Raw genomic sequence first — 12,716 nt, forward strand, 5'->3', positions numbered from 1 at the left:
GCACTTTATAATTATTGGTATTACAATAATAGAAAGCTCAAACAATTATTAGTCTTTCTGTAAGCTTTTTCAAGTGAAAAACAGGGTGGAAATGGAAAAACAAAATTCAAACAACTAAAGACATGTATATGCTGCAGGAGTAACTAAATGTACTGTTTATTCCCTAATGGTAATAGTTAGAAGCTAGATATTTCTAAATCTTTCCTTTTAAGTGTTTTGCAAAACTCTAAAATTGAGTTTGGCTGAAATCACTAAGAAATCATATAAGTCAAATGGGTGTTTATCATCTAATTATTTCAGAGTTTACAATAGCTTTATTATAGTCACAAGGGAACGAAGATAATTCCATGCTATGAACTTCCTGACCTGTAATTCTCATTTCATGTAATCTTATCAAACCCTGATTGCTCACAGTGCAGGTTTGAAACACTAAGCAACTTGCCTTTGGAATTTACATCATTAATTAAAGAAGGGAGATTTTATTATTTCTCTCCTAAAATGCTACCGGTAGCAAAAATATATAACTGATAAAGAAATGAAGATGACCCCGCATTAAGAAAAAAATAGTACCTGTTTTTATACAGACTACTGACAGTGGAGTCAAGTTTATCAAACTGGAGAACAATTTAAAATGGTTTGTTAATTTATAGAGTACTTTATGTATTAACATAATTACAGTTGCCTTATTAGTGAGAGGGCAGCATGTAAATTAGTAAGTAATTAAAAAATAAATAGCATTGATTTACATACATATTTTCCCTAATTTCAGCAAGATTAGATAATTGTATCATTTTACAATCTCCTTCTTTAAGGAAGCAAGTATCTCTAGAATTTTTAGTAACTCCTTGGACTTGTTTCTGGGCTTGGAATAAAAGTAGAACAAAAAGGATGACACTTGGTTAGTATTTAGATGGAAGATTACCAGAGTGCAGGCTAGATTGGGAAGTGGGTAAAATGTGTGGAAGAAGGGCATGGCAAACTATTTCTGAAATCCTGCCAAGAAAAGTTCGTGATGTGTCCAAGCTGTCATTAAAAATCAAGCCAACACCAAGTTAATTTTTACTACGTTACTATAGATATATTTTAATAGACACTTAACAGAATAATGGTATTCATATTAAACTGGCAATTATTATTGTGTATAGGACCATGGCATAAATATCATGACTAAAGAACTCATGATAATCCCGATATACAAACTACAAAAAATTACCAAGAAATTGATAATTTATAGGTACAAGGCCACTGAAAAATGATGCAGTAGAAATATTAATTTTTCATCATGTTAATGAGAAGAATTATAATTAGGCAGCCACACTTTGTCTTAAACACATTTCTGCATTAAATTATATGCATAAAGCATATCCTTCTTCTTAGTATTTCTGTTTGGAAGTTGACAATCAGACTTTGCCAATGTCTCCTAAATTATGCCATAATTCAATGTACATTATGGATTTTATCCAAGTTAAAAGTCCTACATAAATTTTATCTTTAAATTAATGTGTGGGAATTGATTTATCTGAATAACAGAGAAGCTAATACTGATGAGTTCAGAGTCCACAGTGAAAAAAAGGAGGATAATCTATATTAACAAGCAATAATAGCAAGCAAATGCAAGTTTGAAAATCTCACATTCGAAATTGAGTCCATTGACACCTTTACATTCTCATGATGTAATTTTTTACGGTAGAAAAGACAAAGATTTTACTCAAAGCACTGATATAAGTATATATTAGGGAGTGGCCTCCTAATATACAGCTAATGTGCTATCATCTGCTTCAGGATCCCTTCTAATTTTTCCTTGGTTGAGAGAGCCATTATGGGGGATTCAAGAGATAGTTCTTCTTTGCTGTGATCTCTTGATTCTGGAAGATTCTTCCTATGGAGGTTAGGCTTGTGTCAATGCAACTTATCAATGTAACTTTAAACCTGTTTTTTGGAGCCAGAAAATGATGTATAGTTTAATGGAAAGAAATGATAGGGATGACATGATAGGATTGTTCCAATACCTAAGGGGCTGCCACAAAGAAGAGGGAGTCAACCCATTATTCAAAGCACCTGAGGATAAGACAAGACGCAATGGATAAAATTAATCAAGAAGGGAACCAACCTAGAAATCAGGAGAAATTTCCTGATAGAACAATTATTCAGTGAAATCACTTGTCTTCAGAGTTGTGGTGCTGCGAAACTGAAAGTTTTTAAAAGAGATTGGAGAACCATTTGTTTGAAATGATATAGGTTTCCTGCTTGAGCAGGATTGGTTTAAAAGACTTCCAAGGTCCCTTCCAACTATGTTATTCTGTTATAAGATTTGCTGTTTCATCTTATTTTTGGAATTTAGTACCTAAAGCCTAATCATACCTTTCTATCACCATAATTTTAATTATTTTTATAAATGAAGCAATTGTTCATTTTAATTCATGATTTTGTTTTTGTCTGGTTTGTATGGGTATGGTTTGCTACAGACACAAAATAATGGGCACATTATAAATATTAGAAATGATTTTCAACATTTTTATAAATCATTTAGATGAAGAAGCAGAAGATATACTCATAAAATATGAGGATGGCACAAAGATGGGGGATTGCTAAGACTTCAGAAAAGTTCAAGATTTAAAAAAATCTTGATAGACTTCAACTCTGGGCACTTTCCATCAAAACAGTGCCCACTGAGGAGCAAAGTAATATTCTCCTCTAGGTAGGAAAAAAGCAGATGCATGGGTTACAAAACAAATGATTCCTGGCTTAGAAGTAATACTTTGGAGAAGAATCCAAATATATTGGCAAACTATGGATTAATCATGAAAACCAGTGTGCTGCAGCTACCAAAACAGTCAAAACAACCTTGGACTGCATTAATTGAGATACAAATGGCAAGATCATGGGAAGTGATCATTCCATTCTATGCTGCACTGGGAAGATCACACATGGCATACCATGTGAAGAATTGTCACAGAGAAAAGTGTATAGCTTTCTCCATAGTGCAATGAGAGCAGCACAAAAATAGAGAAAAGAATTTTTAAAGCGAGTGATCTTCACCTGAAATAAGGAGGGAAATCCTCATTTTAATTAGTAGAACAGCCTGCTTTATCACCAGAGGTTTGTAAGCAAAGTTTATCAGTCATCTGTCTGAGATGGTCTGAGGGTTTCTACTATGGGCAGCAATGTTCCCTCTAATTTTTTTTCAGTGTGAGCAGAAAAGTATAGTGTTTGAGCGGCACATTTTCATGCCTGAGCACCTGAATTTTTTTCACAGATGTCACCTAAGACAACAACGAAATCAGTGTTATTTGAAACTCAAAGTTATGTTTATTCAAGGTGCCCGCTTAATTAAAAGTGTTATATAATATCAGTATCACTTAACAACGGTCCTGCTTAGCAACCAAAATGTTGGCTCAGAAACTCTGGCATTGAAGCACGCAAGTCTTAAAGCTGTCAAGTTACAAGACCCTTGCACCCCTAACCCTTTAGGAAAAAAAAAACCCAGCTTTAAGCCTTGCTGACTTCAACTCCCAGAATTCCTCCTCCAGTCATGTTGCAGCAACGTCATCTGCGTGGATCTGCTCCATCTTCGGTTTTTTTCACAGGAGGCAGGGCTGCTGCTGAAGATGCCAACGAGCCCCCACCGCCACTAGAATATGCATTTGTTTAGCATGACATAGAATAGTCTTTAAAAAAGAAGTATGGAATAAAAGAGAGACTGATAAATATTAAAAAAAATAAAACCAAAAAGCAGCTATTTATTTGAGTTCTAGATAAACATTTAGTTCAGATTTAATAGTGTTTCAGAGATGTGGCTGTCAGCTATTTGTGTATGTATGTTATTATTATGGAAGGTTAGATGAGATTTCACCAGCATTATTCACCCCTGATTAATGCATTCATTCTAATAATCGAGTCTGACTCTGAATTACAAATCTATGTCTGAAGAATCTGGGTTAATTTTTGGATTGGAAATTTGGGGAACATGAAAGTTTATGCATAATTTTTGTAATTTTTTCATTGGGTCTTAATAATGATTTTATTCATTTGGGATTTTTTTCATAGGCTTAACACAGCTCTAATTTTGTCATTAGGAGCAATGTAACATTGGCCACTAATGTATTGTATACAGGTTGCCTTAGAAGGTAATACCTTTTGTATAGTAGGAACTTAACATAGGCAGACTTCATACAGATAAACAATTGAGAAATCTTGTTCTTTTTAAAAAGCAGTGTTAATTGCTGCACCTTTCTCATATTAAGTATATTAGCTCAAGTTCATGTTAGGAAAAACTTTCAGTCTTAAAGGTTTGGTGAGGAGAAATCCAAAATTTCTTTTAAAGAATTTAAATTAAATTTGAGGCTACCTCTGCTTTCGCTCTCCCTCCCTCAGTTGTGCAGCAGCGGCAGCGGCAGCTCTCAGCCTACGGCGGCAGCGTCACGCAGGCTGTGGAAGGAGGAGGAGGAGGAAACCAAAGAGAGGCTTTTACCGGGTCTGCGCCCCACAGCCAGGACCGTCCTTGCGCCTCAAGCCACGTTTCTTCCTGCAAAGCCCTTCGGGCAACCCGAGAGTTCCGCTTGACGCCAGAAGGGCTTTGCAGGAAGAAACGCGGCTTGAGGCGCAAGGATGGTCCTGGCTGGGGGGCGCAGACCCGGTAAAAGCCTCTCTTTGGTTCCCTCCTCCTCCCCCTCCTTCCACAGCCTGCGTGACGCGGCCGCCGTAGGCTGAGAGCTGCTGCTGAAACAAGTTTGGGGAGGTCCTTTGTGGGCGGCCAGTTCTAGCCGCCTGCAAAGGACTTCCCCATGTTTGCTTTGAAAGAAATCTCTGCACGGCAGTTAGAAACTGCTGCGCGGGGGTTTCTTGCCATGTGCACGGCCGCCCAGCTGCGCACCTTAGAGGGAACAGTGATGGGCAGAGGATTAGACTTGAAAGATGCTAATGTCCTTTCAAACTCTATGATTCTATGAAACAAACAGGCACACTTTTTGAACTCTTTGATATCTGCCAAGTGCCTATGTCCATATGCTAGGTAACAAAATAAACAGGTCTTAATCTAAAATAATATCATAACTGGAACAGTCTTCTAGAGATTGCAATTTCATACCTGCCTAGCTGTGAATAAACTCTATTCAACTCATTTATTTCCGAACAGACATGTATACTGTTACACTATAAATCTAGTTTAATATTATAAACTGTATATCAAGACCAGGAACATTAAATTCTAACTAAAATCTATGGATTTAATGCTATTGATCACACAGTTCCTTAATGTTCATTAGGCTTTCATGCTTCTGAATCACTATGGACATAATTTCTAATTTATGCTCACCAAGTGCATTTTATTTATATATTTAGCTTTATTTAATTATTAAAGTAACCTGGTTGCTTTTAGTTATTTTTCTTTCAACCAAAGTAATAGATTAAGTACTTTTAGTTAATATTACTTACAAGCAGCAATGTATATAACATACTATATAATGAAAGTGCATCATGATTTTGTATTGTTCCAATATTTATTATAAATATACACACACATACATTTAACACACAATTCTAAGAGAAAATTGCTACTCAATGCTTACAATACAGTTCAGATAGTTCAATATAGTTCTCTTAATCTAGCAATAAACAAATGCATGAAGTTCATGTGCTAAAATGGTTTAAACACAAATAATATAGTACTCCTTTAGGAGAAAATGTGATATAAAATTTTATATGTATATGTATGTATAATACATATATATATATATATATATATATATATATATATATATATATATATATATGTATATATAAGCTTTTTAATTAAAAGGAAACTAATAAAATATATATCTCAGATATCAAGGTACAATCTTACATGCCAAAAACATTATTCATTTTTATTCAATCTAAACAGTAACATTTCAATTGAATATCCAATCCAGATAGCCTTACAATGTAATTATGTTGTGGAGATGTCTATGTCAATAGAAATACTAATAACCTATAACTAATTTCAATTACGTTTTATTAACTGCAGGTGCACATAATCAGAAACAGTTTTATGAACTGATATAGTAAAGGTTTACGGCTATTTTAAAAGGCTTTATGATAACTCTGTTTATGAAGCAAATAGTAACATTTCTCAATTTCTATGCCATTTTTTTTTAACTGGATAAGATTCTAGACTTTTTTCTCAGTCAACATGGTTGATATTTAAGCACCATTACTATCGTTTAGCATATTAAAACTAGTAGGTAAATTCTCAAAAACACCTTAGAATATGAAATTAAAAAGTCTGCAAGAAATTAAAACCAAAATCCTCAATTAAGAAGGTGAGACTAAGATCACCTGTATGTACTAAATGAAAAATGTACAATGCCCAGAGTGATTGGATTGTGATCCTACAGACCTTCTCAGGGGTTAGTTGCCATTTATTTTTAGAAAATTCAAGGGTAGAATTACAACTCTAACTAATCAGAAAACAGGACTGTTAGCATATATATCCTTAAAAATGAACACCATGACCTGAATCACATATGAACATGCATCATCCAATGCTCTGAATAGCTCATACCTTTGATAATAAGTGTCAGTTGCCTCTGGAGTATGATGTTTTGCATGTGTTCTTTTTATTAATTTCTGAAACAGTAAAAAAAAGCTTTGCAATAAACCAAGTAAGAAATTCGACCAGTAACAAATCCCTGGAAACTCCCCCCCACTTTCATTTCCCCTGTGAAATCCTAGATGTAGTTTCAGAAATTATTTTTTATTTATATATTAAATGAAACATCTTTTGACTGTAGTGCGATACAGCATATATGTAAAAGGCAGTAAGGTCATAGTAAGGTCATAGTAATTGAATCTAAATAAGTTTGCTTAGGGTTACAAAGGGCAAAGGAAAAACTTGTTCTCTCTTTCAACCTTTATATTAATTTCCCTTCAAATCAATTCCATCCAAGTCCTGTGCACTCTGGTTTACAATTCAATTGGCATTTTTAACCAGGAAGAACATTGTTTAAAAACAACTTATTTGAAAACTACAGAAAGTAATTCCATTGAGACTTGCCACTTGACTGACACCTGTCATCTCATGATAAATGACTCCATTTTCTGCCTCTCTTGCCTTCTGCCACTCCGGCAATGGTCATTTATCATCATCTCTGTCAGCCATGGAAAGCAGCACTGACAGTGCAAGTCAGCAAACATTTAGCACATGGAACCACGCAACACAGGGAAATTATTATTGTCAGAATAATAATGGTTTAGCATAATTTATTACAGGTCCACCAAATAAGCAAAGGCTAGATGTTATTAGACAGATGGATGGGTAGGCTTGGCAGCCATCCACTGAGACTCAGGCGGTGCTTGATGGGGAAAGGGGAACATCCTCCAAACCAATCAGAAAGCTGGCAGTTCAATTACAAAGAAATAAAGGGACATTCATCATTCAATTAGGCACCTGTCAACCCTCACAAAGGAGAAAACTTCTAACCTGGTACTCCTGGGAGAAGATGCTCAGCAGAGTGGACTGCGATTGACTGGAACAAATAAAAGAAGGACAAAGTTAATTACTGGAGTGCACAGCAGAGAAACAAAAGAGAAAGGAGCTTCAAAGGTAGGCCTGCTGCCCTGTAATCTAACAGAACACGAAAACAAGTGTGGAAAAGTTGTTCCAGATGAAAACCTCAGACAAAGGCTTCCTACTGCTAGGTCAAGGAGAGAGTAAGAAAAAAAAAGAGTTTGTAAGGAAGGGGAAGAGAAGTTGCATGTTGCTTTGGTTATTCCTTTCCAGCTCCATAACACACAAACTGGGGTATTGGTAGCATGTACTGAAGTTAGAAAAGAAAACAAGACTGTTTTCATTAATAGCCGATACAGCTAAATTCCATTAGCTGTTGGGAACAGACTGATTGTTCACTGGCAACATATTGAAATTCATTTTGTTAGCAGCAAGGAAACCTCTTCAGTAGCTGTCTCATATTCAGGGGTGAAATCCAGCTCTCTGTCAGAAGCAGGATATGGGACTATGGTAACATTCCTGCTAAAAGTGATGTGCTTTGAAAATAGAAACTTTCACAGCAGGAAACTGAGATTCCCTGGAGCTGGTAATTTCCAAAGGCTGCCATAAACTTTATTCTTTTAAAACTCAGTGTCAAATACCTGGCAATAAAGCAAACTGAAATAACATCACTACCACCACCTCGGAACATTTCTCTCCCCAAAACATTTAGAAACAGGACAAGATTTTTCCATTCCTCAAAAACAGGTCATACTGTTTTCAATTGTACTCTAGGGATATATGCACCTCATCACATCTTGAAGAAAATTTGATGTGACCGAAACAAAAGACCATCTCTATGCATTAACTTTTTATTAAAGAATTACAATGCATAATTAACATTCATTTTCATCAAAAGTGGAATAAAAATGCAAATATCCAAAAACCACATAGCACATGACAACATACTCACCTAATCAAAGATTTATGTTTAATAATATTGATCAGAGGAAACATTATTTTAAATACATTGATTATTTCACTAACATTCTTAGTATCTTTATTTTCATAGTAACAAAATCAGAATATATTCCAAAATCTTGAGAAATTTGATCTGGAAATTAACCAATAATGCAATTTTGCCCAGTTGTTCTATTTTACTATATTATTGTTAATTGCGTGGTCTACACAAATATTGTAAAGTATATAATATATGTAAAGTAGTATCAGTAGATGATGGCAGTATCCTCAGCATTTCATCATATGAACTACTACTGATTGTATTGGTATGCGGGAATGATCACAAAAATGGTATACATTCCAAAGAAATAAATTAGTATCTCTAGTCCGTTCTTTAAAAAAATGTTTCTGCCAGAATTGTAGGAATTGATAGAAAAATGTATAAAATGCATCCTACAAAACTTGCTTGGTTTTATTGTGGACCAGATCATCCTGTTAAAGTAGTATTTAGAGATTTCTCCAGAGGCTTAGCAGATTGAGTCTTTCAGAAGCTCAGCATAATCTAAGTGAAGTAATTCCAAACAGTTCCTTTTAAGACCGCTCTCTAATTCTAAGCAAATGACATAAAAATAAGAACTCATAGAAATGATTGGTTGATGCTATCACAAGGGAACAATTACAATCTCCAAAGCACTTGGTGCTAATTATAAAGTAAGTTCAATTCATTATCCTTCAGCTGATTACATATATTTGTCTTATAACTGCACGTTAGTTGCTGAATTCAAGTTCTCTCCCACCTCTGCACTTGTAGAAATTACAGATTAAAAATCTGCTAATCCAGTCTTTAAATAAAACACCAGAATATTTCTTGATATCCCATCAGGCACTGTGCCAGGAATCATCAAGAATTGCCTCATTGTTATAGCATAAGATTTCTCACCTTGCAAATGTGAGATTCTAATCCAGATCTACTATGATCAGCATTGACCTGAAATATATGTTTATGCAAAAACATCACTGGATGTTGCCAAGCCTAAACTGGAAGAAGCTTATTTCAACATTGGGGGCACAACATTGTTATTATATTTAACATAATTGTTTGAACTCCTTTAATGTTTTTAAAAGACAACAGCAGTAGGAAAATACTATAAAAATGAAAAAGTGCACAATAAAACATTATGCAGACAATTAACAATTCTGCAACTACCACGTTCAGTTGCTAAAAGGAGAAAGTTATTAAAGATTTTTGACTGCTTTTTTGGATATAAAAATAGGAAAAGGAAATAAAGCAATAAAAAGTAATTTCTGAAGATGAAAATGTTATTTAAAAAATCTTATTGTGAAATAACAAAAGATCTGATGATATATTTAGGACTTTACCTGACTGACGGGCAGCCTGCTTTCTTATTATATGTAACTATACGTATATTTTATAGTAAAATAAGACTAGATTATGTAACATAGATCAGTTTATTATAAAACTTTTAGATCTATTGAAATAATACATTACTGCTAGGCAATCAACCACATAATTCTATATTTATTTCAAATGTCTCCAATATCTCATAGCTCTTTATCTCTATAGACATGCACACACAACACAAAAAGACGTACAGATGTGCATACACAAGCATACCCTTCTAACTGCAAACTGTGGCACAACTGAAATTTTGACTTTCAGTCCAAGAATTTAAAAAAAAAGAAATTAGCAGGAAACTTCAAAGTTATAGCTCATCTTCTAAGTTTCAGTTGGCTAGAGTAGTTCTACCCCGAGATATAGTAAGACCTATTTATAGGTCATGACAATCACACTGAATGTTCCCAATATGGGTCGAGAAATTTTACAGCTTGAGTCAGATAGCCTCTACATTTCTGAGTCAAGCTGCATAGCACCGAGGGCAACTGAAATTATTTCAACATTGGAGAGGAAAGCAATCTTATTACATCCTCTCGTATTGCCCTTTGCAATTCCAATTGTATGTTTCCATTGATGGAACTGTTTCCAAACAGAGGAAATAGAAACAAATAAGCCCCTCTTCTTCTCTGAACTAAGTATGCACACTTAAAGAGCTGCATCCAACAGACTTCAGTCTAAGCTATGAAACTCTATTATGATTAATAACATTAAGACCAATGAATTTATTCACTATAAGAGGGCAACACCAATTAGCTTGTTAATACTTTATGCTACTTTATGATTTATAGAAAAATGGGAACAGCAATCTCATGCTTGCTTTATGTGGTACAAGGATAGTTTTATGGAAAACCTCGGGGGGGGAGATATATTGCTTAAGAGGTTGAGGTTGATTGCTTGAGAAGGATCAACCTCAATCTTGACACCACAGTTGGTCTAACAACTGCTATACAATTTTAAACAATTGTGCAATATACAGAAATGGCAATATTTAAAATTCATGGTAATACAAATCTTTTCCTTTTCTCATTGAGATCTTTTCCTTTTCTCATTGAGATAGGTGGATTTTAATAATAATTAATGTGGTTGGGCAATACTTTCAAATAACAGACAGAGGAAAATTGCTAACAGAAAATAGATTGATTTAGATCAATTTTAGTTTAAAAAATTAACAAGATATTGAAAAACATAGTGATTAATTTATCCTGCAAAATCTTCACTATCATCTTTTCTTATAACTTAATGTATTTTTAAAAATTCAACATCTTAAAGGAAAAAAAAAAGATTAAATGCAACTAAAGACTAAAAATAGTAAGTAGAATAAGCAAGTAGAAGATATAAGCAAGTTAGTTATATAGGCAATGACTGTTTATCCCAAAGGTGCTCTTGTTCAAATGCCTTTTGAAAAAAGCACCTTTGGGACAACCATGGCTTGGATGACTGAGAATCTCTATAGCTTACTGGCCAGAGTTATGATGGACTCAAAAAAAGTCATGGTCGTGATTGATTACATTTCAGATGGTTAGCAACTAGCTCATATTTATGACTGGTTGCAGCATCTCACAATCATGTCACAGTGATTTGTGATCCCTCCCCCCATTTATGGCAAAAATTGCCCATTCAGTAGAATGGATTTGCTTAATGATGACTTAGTTACTATGAGGTCACGTGATGACCATTATAAAAAATGGTTATTAAATTAAATCAGGTTACATTGAACCCACTTAACAACCCCAATGACTTACAATCAAAATTCCAGACCCAATTGTGGCCATTAGTGAGGACTCCCTGTATAGTGTTTCATTTTATGTGAAACAACTGAAACTAACATTCAGCCCTCCCAGCAATTCAACTAAAATATAAAGGATTTAACTTCATCCTTCCATGTTATGAAAGGCTGCATACAAGCAGAAAACATACCAGTAGATGCCATGCATCTACCAAAAGTGACAAAACTAAATTAAAAGAAGGCACTATTATTTCCCGATGGATGTCATATGATGTGCGACAGTAAAAATCAGTTGCCACACATGTAGATATTGACAACATAATTATTTATTTTCTGCTATATTATTATTGCAGACTACTAACAGAATAACAGAATTGGTGATCTTTTACTCCAACCTCCTGCTTAAGCATGGAATCCTATATCATTTCAGACAAATGGTTGTCTAATTTCTTTACAATCTCCAGTGCTGGAGCACCCACAACTTCTGGACATAACTTGTTCCACTGATCAATTGTTCTAATTTTCCTTAGTTCTAGGTTGGTTCTCTCCTTGATTACTTTCTAGTCATTACTTCTTGTCTTGCCTTCAGGTGCTTTGGAGAATATATTGACTTCCTCTTCCTAGTGGCAGCCCCTCAACTATTGGAACACTAATATCATATCACTCCCTAGTTCTTCTTTTCATTAAATTAGACACACCCATGGTGTTAAATTTAGTATCACTTCTGTGGATTATAGGGGGACATTGCTACTGAATTAAAATACTGCTTATAGGCTTTCTCCTATCATTCATAATTCTTACCCTTTTTTAATGAAAAGTCATTGTCATTTTGGATAGTGAAAATTGTCAACAATGTCTTCCTCAATATCTTACTAACACAGCCATCTACACAAATCTGGAAGGTTATAGGAAAAATCATAGGTACCAAATATAGTAGGCACTATGTAGCATTAAAAATAGCACTCATACTTGGTGAGGTTTTTTTTAATGCCTAGAAATGCCTTTACTGTAGTACAAAAATATTGATTCAGTGTTCTCCTTAATCTGAATAGGAAACATTGGCATTTTCTTACAAAGACAAAAATGTGGTATGAAACTGCAAAACATATTGAATGTTGGAAATTGATATGAGGGCAATTCACTTCATA

At 34.5% G+C, this 12,716-nt stretch overlaps 1 protein-coding gene across 1 annotated transcript in view; it reads right to left on the reverse strand.

Moving 5' to 3' along the window:
• The window catches only part of C1H15orf41 (chromosome 1 C15orf41 homolog), a 137,604-nt gene that overhangs the window by 104,378 nt on the left and 20,510 nt on the right, over positions 1–12,716 (reverse strand). Inside the window, exons 2-3 of the mRNA XM_032231450.1 lie at positions 7,460–7,505; positions 6,542–6,606 (exon numbers count right to left, since the gene is read on the reverse strand). Of these exons, the coding sequence (XP_032087341.1) occupies positions 6,542–6,606; positions 7,460–7,505 (111 nt within the window). The remainder of the gene's footprint in view (positions 1–6,541; positions 6,607–7,459; positions 7,506–12,716) is intronic.

This window comes from Thamnophis elegans, chromosome 1, assembly GCF_009769535.1.
Source record: "Thamnophis elegans isolate rThaEle1 chromosome 1, rThaEle1.pri, whole genome shotgun sequence".
NCBI classification, from domain to species: Eukaryota; Metazoa; Chordata; class Lepidosauria; order Squamata; family Colubridae; genus Thamnophis; species Thamnophis elegans.